The sequence below is a fragment of the Aptenodytes patagonicus genome, chromosome 13, assembly GCF_965638725.1.
Source record: "Aptenodytes patagonicus chromosome 13, bAptPat1.pri.cur, whole genome shotgun sequence".
Taxonomy (NCBI): Eukaryota; Metazoa; Chordata; class Aves; order Sphenisciformes; family Spheniscidae; genus Aptenodytes; species Aptenodytes patagonicus.
In genome coordinates this window covers 5,583,319-5,603,557 of record NC_134961.1, presented here as the reverse complement: position 1 = coordinate 5,603,557, position 20,239 = coordinate 5,583,319, and the positions used below count along the sequence as shown (strand labels likewise).

General features: G+C 48.9%; 2 protein-coding genes across 2 annotated transcripts; one reads left to right on the top strand and one right to left on the bottom strand.

Annotated features, from left to right (window-relative positions):
* Nucleotides 1–6: 6 nt before the first annotated feature.
* NOXO1 (NADPH oxidase organizer 1) lies at nucleotides 7–3,671 on the bottom strand. The gene is made up of 8 exons (XM_076351273.1): nucleotides 3,626–3,671; nucleotides 3,086–3,166; nucleotides 2,897–2,972; nucleotides 2,214–2,388; nucleotides 1,752–1,945; nucleotides 1,341–1,454; nucleotides 933–1,050; nucleotides 7–664 (listed from the first exon to the last, which is right to left on the bottom strand). The coding sequence occupies exons 1-8, from the start codon at nucleotides 3,644–3,646 to the stop codon at nucleotides 7–9; spliced, it is 1,437 nt and encodes a 478-aa protein (XP_076207388.1). The 5' UTR covers nucleotides 3,647–3,671.
* An 11,639-nt stretch (nucleotides 3,672–15,310) lies between these two features.
* GFER (growth factor, augmenter of liver regeneration) lies at nucleotides 15,311–20,239 on the top strand. Its single transcript, XM_076350960.1, has 3 exons — nucleotides 15,311–15,544; nucleotides 15,930–16,141; nucleotides 17,012–20,239. Exons 1-3 carry the CDS (start codon nucleotides 15,338–15,340, stop codon nucleotides 17,172–17,174), a joined length of 582 nt encoding a protein of 193 aa, XP_076207075.1. The 5' UTR covers nucleotides 15,311–15,337; the 3' UTR covers nucleotides 17,175–20,239.

Sequence of the window (20,239 nt, the reverse complement as noted above, 5' to 3'; positions counted from 1 at the left end):
GGGGCACTAGTGCATGCTCGGGAGAGGGAGCAGAGCCTGGAGGGCCGGCCGGGAGGCAGACTGCTGCACGGCTCGCTTCGTGACGGTGCTGCACTTCTGGAGGATCTCGTGGGCTGAGGGGCGCACGGGCACCTTGGGGACACAAGCGGCCAAGTCTGGGTCCGTGAGGGAGTGACTTAGGTCAGCTGCAGATGACTCCACAAAGCCAGAATCGTTCCTGTCCTTGTGGGTGAGGTGTGGAGACTTGCTGCTGCGTGTGGCCAAGGCATGCCCCAGGGGAGAGCTCCTGGCCTGCTCGACTTCGGGCAGAGATCTTGACAAGTCAGGCTTCCAGCTCAGCCGGCCGTCCCGCTCACTGCTGCTCCCCAAGCTGAGGGACGAGCTGTCTGACTCCAGGTCCGGGGTGGAGCTGGCCCTGGGCAGAGACCTTGATCTGCTTCTCAGAGAGCTCACGTCCTCTTCAGTCCCCTCTTCAAGGGAAGAGCAAGCCTGCACCCTGCGCTGTCCCGCGGCCTCACCCTGGGGCTGGGGAGCCGTCAGGGAGGAGCAGAGGTTCGGGGTGGAGACGTTGAGCCCGCAGCTTATGATGGTCTGGAGCTTGTGGTGAGGATTCTTGTAGGGCTGGAGGCACATGGAGGGCATGTAGCCAGTACGGCCGTTGTATCTGAAGGGGAAGGATGGAAAGCGACACTGAAGAGAGCCCTTCTCCCAGCTCAGACCGAGGGGAGGGAGCAGGGCACCCGAGAGAAGCAGGTGAGGACTCGGCCCAATGCTGTACACGGGGCATGAGGAAGGGGAAACCGTCCCTAGCCAAGGGCAGTCAACTCAGGGGGAGCTCCTCTGCACCCCCCTTGGGGAAGAGCAGGCGAGAAGCACCTGCAGCAGGTAACCGGCTCCCTCGGGAAACGAGAGCATCGGAAAAGCCTCCTTACCGGATCAGCCACCAGCCATCGTCAGATTTCCTGACCACCTCCACAACGACACCGTTGTTCAGCGAGAGCTCGTCTGCCTTCTGAGACTCGTAGGCCCGCATGACAAAGTACAGGCTGCCTGCAGAGAGAAGGGGGAGGTCGTTTTTGCCTTGCGGAGAAAATGCCTCCATCCCTGTGACCGACCAGCTCAGCAGCCCTGGGGAGCAAGCGAGAGCTTGCGTGACAAGTGTCCCTGTAAGTGACTGATTTGCTCAGAGACCCACAGCCGATGGCAGAGCTGATCAGAAGAGTCAGAGCTCCGGAGACCCAGGCAGGGACTCCAAGCAATGGTTGAAGTGGTGGGGTTTTTACAGAACTCATTTTCTGCAGGAGGAACGTGGCGTCCCTGGGAGCCAGAAGCAGACTTACCCTCCTCCTTTGAGCTCAAGGCATTCTGGATGTCCTTGTGGACGTCAACGTCTTCCAGGTACGAGGCTGGGAACCAGGCTATCTGCTTGTCTGCGTTTTCCACCAGCCACCATCCTGCAGCAGACAGCAAAAAAAAAAAAAAAAAAAAAAGGTTTTTAACAGCCTGCAAGTAGACAGATGACCATAATCCCTGGGTAGGGGCTGCTCTGCCGCAAGAGACAGCAGGGACATTCTGCAGAGCAGCTCAGAGCCTGGCCGAGGCCCTGCTGACACTTTGTTCTTTCCTGGGCAAGCGCACCACATGTACAAACACCCCCCCGCACCCGTGATGCGACCGACTCGGCGTTTGCCAAGCGATGAATCGATCTACACCATCCATCCCCGAAACTGAAGAATCCCTGTCGCACCTACCAGTCATGTCCTTCATTAACACTTCAACAATTTCCTTCTTAGCGACTTTGAAAGTCTTGTTCTTTGTGTCTTTGGTTTCAAAGGTTTCTATGCATCGGTAGCTCTGGGATGCCTGGGGGTGTGTAATAGAGGCGAGCTGCTGCCGCGGCTGGTTTTTCTTTTCCCCTCCAATTTCTGATGGCATGATCACAACACTGAAAAGTAAAGTTTAAAATCAGTTTACCGAAAACTCACGTGGAAGGTTGAGTTTAGTATTGATTTTGGTAAAATTATCTACGCAGTAGGCCAAGAAAAGCTTAGGCGTCAGAAACGACATAAACATGCTTTAGTTAAAGCATTCAGTAGAACTCCCCTGCTCAGCTGCCCCAGTACGTAACTGTTGTTCCCCTTCTACCCATATTCTATAACATTTCTGTTTCACGAAGACACATACAAACAAAAAACACAAATATGATTTCATACCTGTTTTCAGGAAAGGAGGGATCTAGGTCTTGGGTCTGCGCCTTGAAAAACTGAATCACATCTTCACCCTGGGAGATTTTAGCATCCGTTTTCAGCAGCTCCTGGGAGTAAGTTTCCAGGAGTTTCAGTATCTCCAGGCACCTGTTCAGCTTCCCACTCTTCCTCCACTTCACATCTGCATCTTTAAAATAACAAGAGCAAAGTTGGCGTAAGACAACAACAGATCTGGACGCCTTGAGAGCAGCATCTTTCGCCTGAACACGGGGGTGCCCTCACCTACCACCCTTCCCCGCACAAGCCCGAACGGCAAGAAGCCGAGACAGAAGCTGCCTCTGCCTCCCTACCATTTTAATAGCTCCTGATACAATTTTTGAATATCTAAAATTTATCTTTGTTCACAGGTAAATGTTACAAGGAGCTCTGGGCCAATATTTAAAGTGTAATATTAATTTACCAAGTGCAATTATCTATTAAAAAAAATAACCTTTCTGGGTTATTTTAAGTCAGTAGTAGATGCAAGCACGTTGACGTAACCCAGCAGTACCGTGCCACGAGCAGGAGCGAGCTGTTAATCTGTTCCAGAGGAAGGCCAGACTCAGAGGCTGAAGTCTGTGTCGTCAGTTACGACTGTCCCCGACAGCTCTATCGTGTTTGTTGGTCCATCAGAGATTTGTTCTCCTTACCTTTAAACCTGGGTATTGTCCGGTCAGATCTCCCGAGTGAGCCGCTCTCGATGGGGAATTTCCTCTTCAGCTCTTTCTAAAAGCGAGGAGGAGGAGAGAATAGTGATGCTTGGCGGCCCCGACACACGGCTGGGCTCCTTCCCCCCTCCCCAGGACGGGAATCCTATTTTCAAGGAAATAGTCGCTTACATGGAATCTCTTGAACTCTTCAAATGTCCGGTAGATGAGAATGTTGTTCTGATCTGACCAAGACACAAACATCATGTAGTTCTGGAAAAATAAAAGGGAGAAGAAGTGCATTTTTTTTAATTACAATGTTCAATATTGGATGCTTTCAAGCAATCAGCATTTGCCAGGACCTGTGGCTTAGTTCGGCTTTAGGCTGCAAGACTGTCACATTTAAAAATTAAATTAAACATTAGACCTACAAAAATATTTCCTTAATTTTAGGGCCCCAAATGGGTAATAACTGTTAAAACCAGAAGAAATTTATGACACTGTGAACAGAAAGGCAGCAGAATCCAAGATAACCGTTTTCTTATGATATTAAGACCATTAAAAAACAAGTCCAAGACCCCTGTCCTAGATCACAAGGCTCTAATCCCAACACTGCGGGGAAATGAGCAAGTACACCCCTGTAAGAGTAAGTCAAAAAGCCCTCTAGTTTCCCAATTTGTAAATATTTAAGGAGAAAAAAAAAAAAGTCCAACCAAAAAAAGATTAAAGTACCTTCTGCTTTCTGCATTGCATCAAGCCTACAGCCTTCACGTCCACTGGGTACCTGCCGCAGCTCATCTTCCCCAAGCCTGCTCCTCCCTCCCCAGGGCAGCTGGAGGCTGAGCGGAGATGCGGCTCCGGGCACGACTCCCGTGGTTAAATATGCTGGAGCAGAAGGCAGGGCGCAGGCGTTCCCGCGCTTCCTCCTCCGCCCAGTAACGCTGGCAGAAATTCCGTAATGTGGCAAACTACCGCATGCCTCTCACCTGCCCCCTTGCTTTTAACATGCAAATACTCCCGGGTGCAGGTGGCGGGGGCATAGTTCAGAGAGCTGGGGAGGAGAAGCATCTAATCTTATCACATCCTTACTAGAATAATGCTGGTAAGTGAGCCTGACCCTGCGGCTGGCTCTGTCTACCACCCCTGGGTGTCAGGGATGTCACTGGGGCGGCAACACGTGCTGTGAACTGAAGTACCTTTCCAGGGATGGACGTGTTGTGCTTGTGGCTATATTGCACGGACGTGCCTGTCGGAGCTGCCTGCAGCCTGGGCTGCGCTCACACCGGTCCCAAAAAGCGATTAAGAACATGGCTTGTTGTAAAGTACGAATTAGGGACGACCTGACGTGTGCCAGCTGTTACAAATCTCTTTTCTTTACTGCTTTGTCCCATCTGCTAAGATACTTGACTTCACAGGGATTTCTGGTAGCTATCTCAACGTTTGCATTCTCTCAGAAATTAATGGGAGATGCTGATACCAACGTTGCCGGAGCGAAGGATGAACAAACACACCCCCCAGGGTGTAACTTAAAAAGTCCCAAAGCTTCTCAGGTGTAAATATGCGATGGAGACTCAGCTCCAAGTGCCTCGTGCTCTGTCCCACATCAAGCCGGGTGTCCATACCCACCCAGGGCGACCAGCAGCTCTTCCCGTGGACCAGCTCCCCGCTGCCCGGAGGCACTGCAGGACCGGTAATTACAGCCCTGGAAAGCTTGTCCTTTCACTGAACTGCTGCCTTTAGCATGCCTCAGGTTATGACTTGGCTGATGGGCATCCGTGTGATCAAACCGCCTTCTCCGTCCTCCCTCCTCCTCTTCTTTGATGAAGCCTAAATTGAATCATTACCATTATTGGAGCCCAAATTGAGAGGCTCAGCCCTGCCTCCCCTTTCATTTTCCAGTTACACCTGGTGTCTCAAAACCCTCAGCAACAGCTGCAGGTGATTTTTCATCTACCAGAAAACCCCCTCAGAATGTGACTAGGAAGCCAAACAAGATTCCTTCTGGATGGCCAGAAAATACGGTGAGTAGGGCCTTGGTTTGTGTTTCGTGAGCACGTGAGGCGGCTCCTGCACAGCAGGATGGCAGTTCCTGGGGACAAAGGAAGTGTTTTCGTTGCAGTTCCATCTGTTGCTGCTGGGTATCTGTCCTCCGTCGGGAAGGGAAAGTCATACAGAGCGCGCTTTGGTCCCGTGCGCAGGTTTGGTGGGAAAACCCCTTCGATGGCACGTCCGGGGCACTTCCTGGCTCACGAAGCCAGACGGAGCTGCCCTGCGGAAAGGCGAGGCAAAGCAGCTCGCTGCCCTCAACAGCCCCGGAATCGGACCCTCCATCTTCTGTTCACAGAGGGTCCGTCAAAAGCACGTGCTGTTAAATCTACCTGGTTCAAAAAGTAGGGGTTTTATGGAGAGAGAGGAAATCACTTCATCCAGCGAGTTTATTCTTTATGACCGTGCTTACCTAGAAGCTACCGGTCTCTGCGGTGGCAAAACCCGTGGCGACTCCCTGTCATCACACTCACCCTCACAGGCATCTCCTTGGCAGCCAAGCCGGGGCCAAGCTCACCTTTACACGGCTCTGTTACGTGGCTCTCGGAAAAGCTGGAAGCAAGACTCTCAACAAAGCACACTTGATTGGTTTCCCGTCTCAGAGCAGACACAAACCACAACGTATTACCGTAAAGGTTTAAACATGTTTACCCTGAATGGGAGAAGCCAAAGACAATTAAGATCTCAGAGGAGCTGCAATCTCTGTATGCAGAGGAGACGGCCAGGGGAGGTTCAGACAGCACGTTGCTCCAGGTCGGCAGGCACTGCGGGTGTCGGCGGACACAAGAAGAGTAGGAAAATTGGTTTTGGCAATTCCTAGTTCCAAAGGCTTTGACGTATTTCGCCATTCTCAGGGAATTCAAGCAGAAGTGGGGTGGGGAGTGGAAAACATATAATGAAATGTTACAACAAGAAGGTGAAACTACGTGGAGTTTTGCAATTCACCTGAGGCTGAAGAGCCAGCCATGCGGTTTGGAGAGCCAGTTTTCTGGGGAAGATTGGCTGGCGACACGGATCTCGGATAAAGCAAAGTATGAGCAAAACTACTCAAGACTCGATAATTAGTTCTTGAGAAAGCGTATCGCAGAAACAAAAAAGGTCACTGCAAGGCAGAACAGAGGTGGGGGAGAATGGCCAGGCACTACTCGGAGGTAACACCCTTTCTGGTGTCATCCCAGAGAGCTCAGTTCAAGGCTCTGCAGTTGTTATAGCAGTATCGTTGCCTTGTTGGTGCCAAGTTTGATGTCAAGAGACTGTCTGCTCAAGAGACTGATCTAATGAGTCACGTCATATTAGTCTAAAGTGATGCTATCCACGAAGCCGAAGGAAGGGCCGTGCCAGATTGCCTCTGGATCAGCACAAGTGCTCCTCCACAGCGTTACTGCACCTCCTTCGCAAAGCCCTGACAGGTCAGGGCCATTTCTGTTGGGAAGGGTGGATAACTGAGGAGAAGAGGTCATTAATTCCACTTCTTTGCTGGATACGTTTGAGCACACTTATAAAAAAACAAAACAAAACATTGTTTTCCTGACATTGTCAAGTTTACTTTGCATCTTCTACTACTTCCATATCATCCTGCCATAAATTGGTACCTTCTTATGTGTAATTATTAACTGAAGGATCAGAGAGGTCTGCCCGGAAAAAGTAAAACTACGCAAGTATCGCTGGGCGCAGCTATTTCATCATCAGTATTTATCGACATAGTTTTTGAGGACAGCAGTTACTTTTTTCTTCAGTCGTTTCACAAGGTACAAAAGAGATCATAAATTAACAAGTAATACATAGGAGCAGACTGTCCAGCTTTGATAAGACTGAGGAAAGACAAGTTTTCCTCCATAATAACTGCAGGCGTTTTGCAGCCTGCTTCAAGAAAGCCACGCACGCCTCGCAAAGGTGGAGCTCTGCCTCCTGCTACTCGAGGAACATGGCTACCACCATAAAACACCTCCTCTGGGTATATGAAATATCGTTTGTGTCACAGAAAGCGACTAAGGTGTAGTCATGGGGAGTCACATCAGAGTCCCTGCCCCAAAAGAGCCCACGGTCCGAAGGACAGGGTACATCATGAAGTACCTTCAGGGAGTCCCCTTGGCCGCCCGGGCTGCCCCCTCCGCTATTTCCATTACGAGACCAGCTTCTCTCCACTGAGTATAAAATGTCCATGACAAAAAAACCCTGAGGGTCTGGTTTTCCTTTCATTTCAGTACGGATCAGGAATAATTTAATCCGGTGTGTTTAACCAGAGTAGAGCAGCCTAGGTGGGACAAGTGCCTGGACCAATCCTCCACTGCGTCCGACGAGAGCCAGAAGTAGACTTTGAGCCGTCGGGGGTAGCCAAAGGCAGCTCTTCACCAGCTCCACCGCAGCCATTTTCAACATCTAACAAGCAATGGCCTTGTCACAAATGCACACACACCAAAAAGAGAAGGAGCCATGTCATGGACATCCTTCACCACGTACAGAAGTCAGGTCCGGGCTGGTTAGTGACCTGTACGTCTCATGGCTGCAGATGTGTGGGACCCTCTATCATGCATTTCTCTTTCTATGCCCAGCACAGGAGGAACTGCTGCTGGTTAGACTCACTGACCAGGGAAAGGCAAAGAGAGAAAAAGTCCCCAAACCACCGTTGAGATAGTGCGGCTGCAAGAAAGAGATATGGAAAGGCGCCGCGGGGGGCCCTCGCCTGGAACGACGCCGGTAGGAGAGCTTCATCTTTTCCCACCATCACCTTCAGGATCAAAACCTGCCCTTTACTGTTCTTGAAGGTCACCTGCGATAAGACATGACCTATCAGCACCTTTAATGAAAAGCCCAGCTGCTAAAAGCTGATTTTAAGAGTACAAAGAGGTTTTAGACTTCCAATAAATAGAGAAACAGACACTTATTTAAAAATAAAAAAAAAAAAACCAAACACTGGAGTTGACAAAAATATCCTTCACCTCATAAACAAAGGAAGCAGCTGAACTTTCACACAGGCTGGGATGAGAGATTTTGCAATATCTAATCCAGAAGAAGGTATTTCATTTCCTCCTAATTTCAGCAGCTGCTGCAGGCACTGAAGCATTTTTCAGTGGCCAGATGAACCCGATTCAGAAATACTTTGAGCACACGCAGCAGCGCGGCACTTCTCCACCCCAGAAGCGGCTGCATTGCAGGAGCTTCAGAAGATGCACGTCCACCTTCAATGCAGGGGTTCACTAACTACCCATAGGCAGATTTACTTTGCGATAAACAGGGCTCGAGCACGAAGAGCCGTGGTAACTGGCACTGTATGCACAATAGCGGGAGCCGGACAGTAGGTATCTGCACCGGGGCTGTGTGCAGGACCTTCCTTTCCAGGGGATGAACTTGCAGTATCTGCACAGCGCCAAGAATGCATTTTGCAATACCTGCAAGCCGCGTTTTCATTTGGATCACAGCGAATTGCTGCAGCTTATAACAGTTTCCTCCTGCAACAGAGACCAAAGATGCGTGAAGGCTGAGTGTGTTTCTCTGTTCTCCACCGGCTCAGGCTGGTAAGGCAGCGTTTGTTGGAAGGAAGAAAAAGTAATTTTGCAGTGCTGCTACCTGAGCTGTCTTAGAAACAGTCCCAGCCAGCAAGGCCTCCTACAGCGGTGCTGGGAAAAGACAGTACTCATTTTCTAACAAGCCCTTGATCTGCCTTTTCCACAAAGAAACTGCACGCGATCGCCGTGGCTTCATGAGCCAGCACGTGGAGAGGCACAGCAGGGGCTGGCTTCCTTGGGCACTTTCATTCTCCTCTCTGCTCCGCTGCCTGTTTCTGCTTTGCTCTGCCACTCTCCCACCTCAGCCCGAGTCCCAACTCTTTTTAATCTGCAATCTCCTGCGATGGACTTGTGTCCGGGGCATCCCTGATTATTGCCCCCCCGGAGGAGACCAGGGCTTAGGACACGGGGGTCCTGTCCCCGCCCCCCCCAGGTCACTGGCGGCGTGGCCGCAGCCAGACAGCTGGTATAAAATCACAGCATCGCATCAAACTCCCTCAAACCTCACACCGGCCGGCTGAGAGGGGTGAAAGCAACAGAGCAAATCTGCCTTAAATGCCCTTGGGATCCAGCCACCCAGCCCAGGGAGAAAGCAGCCTTTCACGGGAGGTTTGCTCACCGCCCGGGGCACGACGGACAGGCCCCCGTCTACTGAGCACTTACTGCAACAATTTCATAGCTCCTTTGTAAAAGCGGCATGCTTTGCTAAGATTATGCAAAGGACAAAAGCATGATTCAAGAAGAAAACTTCCAGGAAGGATGAGAACGTAACTTAAGTAGCTGCAAGAGAAAGTTTCCTGCATCATTTTCTAGAGGGAAAAAAAGGTGTTTGATGAGTACATTGCGTGATACGAGGCCAACGCAGCGTGTTTACATGCTGCGACCTGGCTACGGGATGTGAAAGGAGACGGAAGGCAGGGTGGAGTTTCCAAGGCGTTTCAAGCCCTGAGGAGGCTGTGCCTCCGCAGTGCACAGCCTGCCCCGCACGCTCCGAAATCCGTCAGGGGAAAATCCCAGCAACACAAGCTGCACGGCCAACGGCAAGCGAGGCAAGCACTGGTGAACGTGTAGAAATACTGTTTTCACTTGGGCAAAGTCTATTCTTACTTCATGATAAATATAGTAAAGTCTAATCAGAGACAAGACTGTTGTATTCCTCCCATATTAGTCAGAGAAATGCTCATCCTATTCTTACCCTTTCCTCATTCCCCACTGCCATCAATAAGCAGCATATGCAAAGTGCCTTATCTCTCCTGGGGTTTCGACCAGCGCTGGTAGCTCAAGTTAAAAGTTCACCTTTATTTCAGAGCAAAGACAAGACCTTTGTGTTCCTTGCCCCCTTCAGAAAACAGGGAAAACAATATTTAATCTTCACTCAAAAGCCTGGCGGGGAGAAGAGTAATGTGGAAGGAGAACTGTTGTTTCATTAATGTTTAATTTTTAACAATTCAAGACATTCTCATAGCAATTGTTATCTGAGAAAAATCTCTTCCTCCACCACTGATTGAGACTTACTACTGTCCGCTTGCTTTGACATACTTCTAGAAAAAGGAATCACCCCAAAATCAGGGAGAGCTGCATAAAGATGAGGAAAAGAAACCACCAGGTGTACCTGTCCTGTACGGGACAAGTGATTGTAAAAGCACAGCTCTCATAGCAACAGGGTCATTAATTTTTAGGAGGCAAAAATGGGAGTCTCCGATAAGGAAGGACCCTCAAAATCCATATGGGAAACAGCATGCTACAACATTTTTCAATGAACTTCAAATAGCATCTTCTTACTAAAACAAAGGGTGCTCCCATCGTGCAGTTGGTTCTGCCGCAGCAGCAGAAGCCCCTGTCCACGCCGGACCCCAGCCTCAACTCTCCTGGCGTTCGCAGAGGGCAGTCGGGCCAGCCTCCTTTCGCAAAGCCAAGAGGAACAGGAGCTGCTTGCTGGAGATTTTGTGCTTTATTTTTCAAGAGCACAAAAGGAAAACCCCAATTTTGCTGTGTTTGTGCTCAGAATGCATTAACGGATTCCACAGATGCTCGGAGAGAGTCTGGGATGTAGGAGACAGACTGGAGCACGACACAAGCGTCAGAGGACTGGCTGTACCTACTTGCAGAAAATAATTTGGTTTTCTCCCTATGCCTGCCATTGCAAATATATACACCACTACTTCCGAATTCTCATTTTAATCAGCAAGAGGATCCACACGTAAAAACGGCACAAACTTTAAAATAATGTACTGCAGTCTCTGGGTATAGACCCCCAGATTTGAGCGAGGCAGAGCCTTGGCATACTCTGTGCGAAGCCTTACACCTCAGACTGTTTTGAACAGATTTTAATAGTTCTGGATGGATCTGAACTGAGATCGATGTCTCACCCATTCACTGGCAGTGAAGTGTGTCAGTATGGCAGCAGGCTCCTTCCTAATAATTGGGAGATAAATTCATGCCTTGGGAAATTTTGCAGGTGATGCATTTGTTATACACAAGCAAAACTGTTCAATATGATTCACTTACCTGGAAATACACATTATTTTTTTCTGCTGCTATTTCCTAGTTGACTGTAATTTCACAGCCAACTGCATGACTAATTCCTGATGCTGGCTTTGTAACTGATTGGACTTAGGCTCACATCCTTACATGTAAATACAAGACAGCTTCCTGTTGGTGTATTCCCCTGGAGAAGGCAACAGATACATTCAGCTGGAACTACCTACAAAACCGTCACAAAAACCATGGTAAGAATCCTGAGAGGTATAGGGTAAAATTTTCCAAAGAACTTTAAATAAATTAATGAAAAGTCAGTGGTGTTTAGGTTCTCAAATGAAGCAGAAGGCTCTGAGAATATTATTCCTTGTTCTCTGGTCAAAATCTAGCTTTTTATTGCAGTAATGGAGAGAAACGCATGGCAGCAGGCAGTCGGGCTCACTGCCCTGCAGGCTATTACATTTCCATACAATCCTGTTGCATCCTAGAAAGTGGGCTGTGCGGACGGCAGCAAGTTTTTTGTCCTCTCTCTGTTAGTTAAGCCAGTTATCTTTGAAAATTAGCAGCCTTTCCGTAGACATAATCATATCCGTATGTACACACGCATCCTGCTGGAACCTGGGGTCAGACTGCTGGGAAAAGACCTGCGTGAAGCCTCCTTGGGGTCACCCCTCCTTGGTGTCTCCCCTCCTTGGGGTCTCCCCTCCTTGGGGTCACCCCTCCTTTGCTCAGGAGCGGCATTTATGCTCAGGCCTTTGTCCTCGCCCGAAGCCCGCTGTGGGTGTGCCTGTGCCATGCATTTTGCCCATCCTGACTCGACTTTCTGGCCGTGGTGCAGCGGGGCTCAGAGAGCCGGGGGGGTGTCTGGCCCCAGCTGCCGCCCTCGTGCTAGAGAGTGAGCAGAGGGATGCGTATCTGGCCTCAAATACGGGTTATCTTCCGTTGCCAGCTCGTTTCTTCTTCCTTCCCTGTGCACCTGCTGTCAGCTGCCAGTTCCCAAGCTCTTGTTTAGCAAGTGCCAAAGACAAGAGCAGAACATCAAACAGCAGTCTTCCTCTGAGAAAGGCAAACACACCCTTTTCATTTTCTCAAGCGCAGGTTTTACTAATGCTTCCTGGTAGTTACCGTCATTGCTGTCCTGCACGTTACCCTATTCCAGTCACGGATTAAGCAGCTGTTAGGAAGAGGCACCTATTCAGTAGACTTCAGTGAGCCTGGTCTTGCAGACATAAGTAATTGAAAAATCGGTGCTTTGTCGGCAGCGCCCGCGCCCGGGAGCGCTGCAAGGTGCCACTGTCAGCAGGTGCCTGGACCACGCACCAAGGAAGCCTCGGCCGGGCAGCGCGGGACGGAGCCGTGCTTTGCTCCCTGCCCCCAGGAAGCAGCCACTCTTAGGAGGGGTCTTTGTTAGGAGCTCTTTTGGTAGCAGGCTCTACCACACTGCCAGCTCCTAAATCACAGCGCTAGAACCAGAGGACTAGGTGGGAGCGTGCACCGCGCCGGCCTGCCGGGGCTCACCGCGGGTTCCTTCGGCCCCAGAGCTCCGTCCCTGCCGAGCTCGTGTCGCCCGACCGCGCTGCAGCTTCTCCGCCTGGTCTGAGCACCCTCGGGCGGGCTTGGAGCAGACGGGGCGGCAGTGGTGCAAGGACCTGGAGGGATGCTCTGGTGTCACACAATCCCAGTAAGGGACATGTGGCTGAACGCCAGCACCCATCGGGACCCTCCACGGGGCATCCACCAGGCTCCTGCTGGGCCATAACAGAAGGGTCGTCCAAGCGGGAGCAGGAAGGAGGGCTGCCGCGTCCCTCCTCTGCTCTGCGTCATGTTCCTTCCTTCGGACGGGATTAATTAGGCTCTGCACTCGGATTCAATTAGAGATGGAAAAGTGGATTTCCTTGCTCTGATTTGAATCTGAGCATCTCTCCATTTTTTTCCTTGCCTGCTTTGAAACAAGATGATGCTGGCCGTGAGGGCAAATAGAGAAAATTGAGAGCACCTTTTCCTAAAGAGCCAGCTCTGCTCTTACAGCCGACCAAAAAAGGGGCAGGGGGAGCAACACTGAGCACAAATCCCTCCGTAAGCAACAGCTTTCCAGGTTATGAACTTTCTCCTTTCAAATAAAAATAAAACATGCTTGTATTTTAACTAACTCAATAAATGAAATCACTAACAAGGAAGCAAACAGACTGTTAACAGCTGAACAGGGAGGTTGCTTTGACTTAGAAACTTCCCTGCAACTATTTAATTGCTTGAAGGCTGAGCAATAAAGCACTGTAGGAAATTCCCCAGGTCTCTCTTCCAGATACCAGCATACCTTTTTTCCTGAATTAAAAAAAAAGAATGAGGTTATCAATATCATTTAAATATTTATTGGTGGGTAAGGAAAACAAACATAAAGAATGTCTTTTCCCCTACTTGATCTTTCCTTCGTGTGTGAAATTTAGATATATAGTTGTCTATAACTTTAGACAAAGCCATTTTAGTAGTTCCTACCAGTTACTCACGTCTCTTCTCCCTCTCTCCCAAGTATCAGCAAAGAAATGTTCTCATGAAATTGCAAATTAAAAAAAAAATGGAGCACTGGTAAATAGGAGGCCCAAAGATGGAGATCCAGATCATCAGCTCAGTGCTACACAGACCAGGAAACGGATCAGCCATTTCCACGTAAAGCACACTAAATTTTGAAATCTTTTTGAAAGCAAGTCTTTGAAGCCTTTCTCTAAAATGATGCATTACCTACTAAACATTTTACACCATGCTGTGTTAAATATATCAGAGGATAACAGCTGAAAATGAGCAGTATTTTTCCAGCAACTTTCATACAAATTGTGTCTTTGCAGAATTGGCGGCACAACAGCACTTAACACCAGGCAAAGGACTCAAGATGCATTTCAAATAGGCTACGAAACAGCCTGGAAGGAATAGGATGTGGAGAAGTACAGCTATTTGTAGGGGCAGGAGCTGCTAAGGAGAAAGGTTCCAGGCCACGACTGCCTGAAGGGACATGAAAAGGGCTGGTGCTGCCCGAAGGGGAAGAGGAGGAGGGAGGGGAGGCAAAAACCTATCCCAGCCAACCAATACAAGATTTCTTCAGATGATATTTTGGTCCACCTCCATCCCGGCCATACACTTGTTTGCATTAAACAAAATAATTGTATTTTTTCACTTGACCTGCAGGACATGAAGAGGTAAAAAGTGGAAGCGGATACAAAATTCATGTTCTAGAGTGCATTGTCCACAGTAGGAGACTTATCCTGCGGCCTCAAAACCTCTAGCATCAAGCCAAAAAGAAGGAAAAGCGCAAGGCTGTGCTGCCCTCCGACTCTTCATCCTCTGAACCCCCGTCAAGAACTTCCCAAGGCCGCTGTGTCCCGGAGGCTGGCTGCGGGGTGCGCTTCAGGCAGTCACGCCCGCCGGACTACAGGATGAATTGGCCAAAAGTTTTATCCGCACTTTTAGCACAGTGCCAAGCTGCAGCTAATTAACCTTTCTGAGGGGTGAGAGACCCAGCTCCAAAGCTGATGCTGTGCTGGACCATCACCCGGGAGCTGGGTGACTGTCCTCACGTGCTCGCAAGCCTGTGGCTCAACAGGAGGAAAAGGAAAGCCGCTGAATGTCCACTCGAGACCGAAGAGCTGGGGCAAGGCCTGGGCTCTCCTTCACGCCCCAGCAGCCCAGCCGCAGGCGAGGGCTCACTTTTTCGATGTACCTGCCCTTGTGTAACACATGCAAACGCTCTTGGAAAGAGGTAAGTAAATCCTTCCTCAGTATAGTTCTACAAGCATGTGACAGGTGTTAAAACACGTAAAATTTTACACGGGTGTGTTCTGCTACAGGTGCATGAGTTGGAAGAGTCACCCATTTGTTTGTTCTTTAAATCACGCTGCTGACCGTATCACTGTGCTGGAGGTAACACCGAGGTGCCCTTTGCCACCGTCGGCATGTAGGAGAGCTGCTCCACGCCACGAGCTCTGCCGCACACAGTATATATATAAATATACACACACACACACACACAAATGTGAGGTGGACAAGCGCTGGTGGAGGCTCATGTCACTGCGCTGTGTGAAGGAAAACCCGCCCTGTTCTCCTCAAACACAAGATTCAAACCCAGAGCCTGCTGCTGTATTGGCAAAAGACATCAGAAACGCGCACTTCCGCGTGTGGTGGTTAACGGCGAATGCCCGGGCCGAGCCTCCTCACCCAGACCCGGGGAAAGCCCCGTCTCTCGAGCCAGCGCCCGGCCGGGGGTACAGCGAGGCCCTCCCGAGGTCGAGGTCCCGGCCCCGGCCCCGGCCCCCCGCGCTGCCGGCCGGGCCGCGCCGCCCGCTCCCGCCTGAGGGAAACCGGAGACAATTCAAATGGCGGCCTCCCGCGGCGGCCGCCTCAGCCCGTGGTGCACCGCGGCGCCAAGATGGCGGCGCCCAGCGAGGGCCGGCCGGGCCGCGGTGCCTCGCCGTTCCCGGGCACCGAGAGCGGCCCCTTCGCCTTCCCCTTCGCCGTCCCGCACGGCGCCGCGGGCTCCGGGGCGGAGGAGTCGTCTAAGAAGCCGTGCCGAGCCTGCACGGATTTCAAGAGCTGGCTCCGCGAGCAGAGGAAGCGGGCGGCCCCAGGCGGCGGGGTGAGGCGGCGGCTTTCCCGCGGCGGGGGGGGCGGTGGCGGGAGCGGGAGCCTCCCCTGTCACCCCCGGGGGGCTGTCGTACCCCTGCAGAGCTGTGAAGTGGCCCTCTATCTGCCCCCCCCTCCCCCCCCCCCCAAAGTGTGATGGGGCTGTGTGGCCCCCTCCTCAGGGTGTGAAGGGGCCAGGGTCAGGGTTTCCCCTCTGGGGGGGTATGAACGGGGCCTCCATCTTCTCCCCACCGGGTGTGAAGGGGGGCTCAGCCATTTGCCCCCCGCTGAGGGTGTGACGGGCCTGTCCCCCCCATCTCGTCCTCCCAACCGAGTGCAAAGGGGCTGTTTCCCCACCAAGCACCATCGTCCCCTCACAGCCCTCTCTCCTGCTCCAGGACCTGACGGTTGTGGAGGAGAAAGAGCCACCGCCGGACTGTCCCCTCGACAGCGAGCAGCTGGGCCGCAACACCTGGGCGTTCCTGCACACCATGGCAGCGTACTACCCCGACCACCCCACCGGTGCCCAGCAGAAGGAGATGAGGGAGTTCATCAACCTCTTCTCCAAGTTTTACCCCTGCGAGCACTGTGCTGAGGATCTGAGGGAAAGGTGAGGTGCTTCATTCTTTGTCTTTTGGTGGCTGCGGCTGCTGAAGGGGCTAGCCTGAAATGCTGGGCTGCAGCAGCTATTTGCATATCAGCAGCTCTTCCTCCAGTTGGGTTTTGTGACTACTGGAACTCCTTTCTTCCATTATTGCGTCAGAGATACACTTACTCAGAAAACAAATACCTTTTATCATGCTATTAGTTTGTATGTTGCCTCCAAGGCCTCCCTGAGGTGATTTCGGGATTTTCTGGCTCAAACTGGACTTGCACTAAGTTGTGGAATTAGACTAGGACTAGAAATAATTTGGCTTTCAGGAGGCAAGTGTTGTTCTACTCCAGAAAATCCCCTGTATTGGCAACCTCAGCAGTGGAGGCAGAGACCGAAACGGGCTGTGATGTTTGATAAAGTTTTTTACTCCTGTTACTGTCAACTTGTTTCTTGAAAGTTTCAACTCCTCTTTTCTCGATGATGAAACCTAATTATTGACTTAGCAGGCGTCACGTGGCAAAACAACTGCTCAGTATTTTTCATTTATTATTCTACCTCTTTTTTTTTTTAAGTCGGTGTTTTGATGAACTCAAGTACTTCTTGCTTTTTATCATAGATAAGCTGTTTGACACCTGCGCCTTTTCCAGTTGACAAGACTAGGCACTGAATGAAACCAAGCCAGGTGCAGCTGTCAGTATTTTATAGTGGAGGTTTGGCCCCTGATAATTACTGATGTCTGTGTGCTCTCTTCTGGGGTCTCTTTAGGACTCATCTTGCAATAGCAGAAAAGGCGAGTCTGGCTGGCTGTGTGCTATGTACCTGCTTTGGGTATTGAAGTTGGTGGCTGTAAAGAAGTAATGTTTGTTTCCTCTTCCCTCTCTGCAGATTACGTACGAATCAGCCTGATACTAGCAACAGAAATAACTTCTCCCAGTGGTTGTGTCTTCTTCATAATGAAGTGAACAGGAAACTGGGGAAATCTGAATTTGACTGCTCTCGTGTGGATGAGCGCTGGCGAGATGGTTGGAAAGACGGTAGTTGTGATTAATCCGTAGAGACTGCTTTGGAAATCTAACAGACCAATTGAATCTGGTGTCGAGTCACTACAGGGAGATGTGCGAGTCAGTAACTCTGTGTTTGCATGCTTGTGTGTGTGACTGATACGGCTTGTGGAAATAAAGCAATTCTAAAAGTAAATTTGAAAATCTTAACAGTATTTTGATAAATGATTACATAAATGTATTACCTGAGGGAGTGAGGCCTTACATTTGACACAGGAATTGCCAGAAACCTGTGAAATTAAGTCACTGACAAACTCGTGGAGACTTTTTCATCATGACATTTCCTTATTTTAGGGGCATTTGCTTATTTCTGTGACTAGAATTCCTTTTCCCTGAACACAGTTGTAGAGAGCTGCCCTGTGGCATTTTATGTGTATCTGCAGGCATTGTCCTGATGTTTTAGAAAATGCATCTGATTAATCGTAATTTTCATTTCTGTTGTTCTGATAGCAAAAACTCATGCTGTGTTTTGTGCCAAGTCTGTACCCCTGGATCTCTCTCTCTGAGATCTCCAATGCTTTTTGTTAAACTTGGATCCAGTTCCTTTGATAAAAGGCCTGAAGGCAAGTACATTTAATTTAAATCATGGAGCCCGGATTTCTCATTTTATTTTTGTGTTTCAACTTATGATGTAAGAGGACATTGTAGAAAGGGAAACTAAAGCAGGACAAAAAAAACCCCTCATCTGATGAGTGGAATGAAGTATCAACTGGGTGAAATTCAAATGTTTTAAATTGATTGCTAATTTTCTTTGGATCCAGAAGTGGTATGATGATAAGTTCTACTGAACTACTTATTCTTAAAGCAGATAACCTCTTCATCTCTGCTGTCAACTTTTGTCAGTCGTGAAGATAGCTTGAGACTGATATCTGTAACGAAGCATATTCAGCTTTGTTTAGCATACAGTATTTCTGAGGTGTCGCTTGTGTTTTGGAATTCTGGATTGGTACTTGCTGACCTGGCTGATATTTTGGTGTTATCCCCTAGCTAAAAATCTCTCTAGAACAAAAGGACTTTACAAGTCCCCTGCAGTATTTGCGTCCCGCTTAAGACTGTGATGTCAGCTTTACATAGTATTTACTGTACAGGGGACTCAAAGGAGTCCTTAGGGTAGATTCTTTCTGTAGAAACTGGTCAGAATCCATGCTATGTGTATTTTTCCGAGGTCAGCTATGTTGCATCAGTGTATTGATACGTAAGTGTGAATTTCAGATTCAAGTGAAATAGCAGCATAAATGATTTACACCACAATGCATATAAACACGTGTCTCTATAGAGAGCTTACAAAAAAGAAGTCAAAATAATTTCAAGTTCTTAAAATAGATAGTGATATCATGCCCTTATTGCGTTTCTGGCTGTGAAAAGTTTGCAGGAGTTTGCACAAATCATGACAACAGTAGGCTTTTTCCTTCTGTACTTCCTGCTGAGGTTTTCTTGTGTGTCTTAGTGAGCTTCCTTATTTCATGCACTGCAATACATCTGTAAATTTACTTTTGCTGATAAGAGTAAGCATTACCTAGAAATGTTAATGGTGCTTTTGTAAAAGTATTAGAACGATGACAGCTTGTATCTAAGAACTTTGATCTTCAAACCTGCGTGCATGGGGCTCCATTGTGTTTAGAAAAGCAATAAGAACTTTGGAAATACATTTTAATGTTTTATGGTGTATTCAAGTTCTTTCAAGTTGGACCTGATGGACCTGTTAAAACAGTATGAGAAATTTTATGGACTAGTTATTCTTGAAGTTTTTTTTATGTAATAATGTTTCTAAACACAAACCCAACAAAAGTGATGATAAGGTACTCATGAAGTATGCAATCTGACTTACGACTTGAAGGTATCATTTGGGTTATTAAAAGTGCTCAGGAAATTTCCCTGTTAGCATGTTGAGGTTCTTGGAACAAATAAATTCCAGCCCTGTTTTTGGGGTGTTTTTTTAATAATAAACTCAATCCCCCAGATGAAGTACGTTTGTATCCACTAGCAGGGAGAGGACGAACAAAAAGGCTGTAGCCCCTTCGCTTTATCAGGCATGACTTAAATTACCCAGTTCTGTCAGGATAGCTGCAGCAGCTGGGGTGTGGACAGGCATTTTCTTCTGGACTTGGTTGTGCTAAAGGAGGAATTTACTGTTCTTCCTTTCCAATCTGCTCTTGACTGTTCTCTGTGACAATTTCATCATCCATGGAGCAGATGATGAGATCTCTTCCCAATTTGCTTCAGCGTAAATGAGCAGGTTGGTAAAACACCTGTCTCCTCCTTTTTTTTTTTCATCTTAATACTGAAAATGGGCCAGGTCGGTGAGCTGCACTTACTTGTGTGAGCGCACTTCATCTCTGGAGCTGAGTCCTAGGACTGCTGCTGTCTTGTGCTGGCAAGCGGTTGGTGATAGCAGGTGCATGGTAACCTTCCACCATACTGCAGCATCTGTCCACATCTTAGAGTGTGGAGAGGAAAATGAACGTGTATCCTGCTCAAAATCAGGGGGAACAGCAGTGGCAGCGCATTTTTTGTCACCTTGTGTTGTCCAAGGAGGTGGTAGAGGTGTGCAGAACGAAAAGCCCCTTCTGCCAGCATGTACTGTTCTGCTGTCCTGGCAGTGGTGCAGGGGTAGGGGAAGAGCCTTAAAGCTGAAGCCAGCGTCTAGCGCATGCTTCCTAATAATGAGGCCACCAGCTGTGGCTGCTAGGATGTTATTAGGGCAGTTTGTAACTTTGCTGAGTGGCCATTTGGTGAAATATATGCTTGCACTCTGTTCTCTTGTGTTTATGGCTTTGCGGAAGAGCTTTGACTTAGATGTTTCTCAGGCATATCGTCATCTCTGTGGACTTGACTGTGCGGGGAGGGGGGGATTTTTTTTTTTTTGCTGCTCATTTGTACCACATCTCAAGTTTTAATCTTCTGTAAGGAATTTCTATTGAAGATACTTGTATTTGTGTACAGAAAATTGTGAATTCTCTTCTAAATGCACTTGATTAAATCTAGTTTTAAAAATATCTGTATTCAAATTATATATCCTGTTGATGTGAAAATAATAAAGCAACTGAATTCA

Excerpts from the sequence above, each read along its gene's own strand:
- NOXO1 (XM_076351273.1), bottom strand. The coding sequence starts at position 3,646 with ATGCAATGCAGAAAGCAGAAG. Across the intron at positions 3,167-3,625 it reads TGCAATGCAGAAAGCAGAAG|AACTACATGATGTTTGTGTC; the intron begins GTACTTTAATCT and ends TTATTTTTCCAG. Across the intron at positions 1,455-1,751 it reads GTTAATGAAGGACATGACTG|GATGGTGGCTGGTGGAAAAC; the intron begins GTAGGTGCGACA and ends TGTCTGCTGCAG.
- GFER (XM_076350960.1), top strand. The coding sequence starts at position 15,338 with ATGGCGGCGCCCAGCGAGGGCCGGCCGGGCCGCGGTGCCTCGCCGTTC. Across the intron at positions 15,545-15,929 it reads GGGCGGCCCCAGGCGGCGGG|GACCTGACGGTTGTGGAGGA; the intron begins GTGAGGCGGCGG and ends CTCCTGCTCCAG. Across the intron at positions 16,142-17,011 it reads GCTGAGGATCTGAGGGAAAG|ATTACGTACGAATCAGCCTG; the intron begins GTGAGGTGCTTC and ends CCCTCTCTGCAG.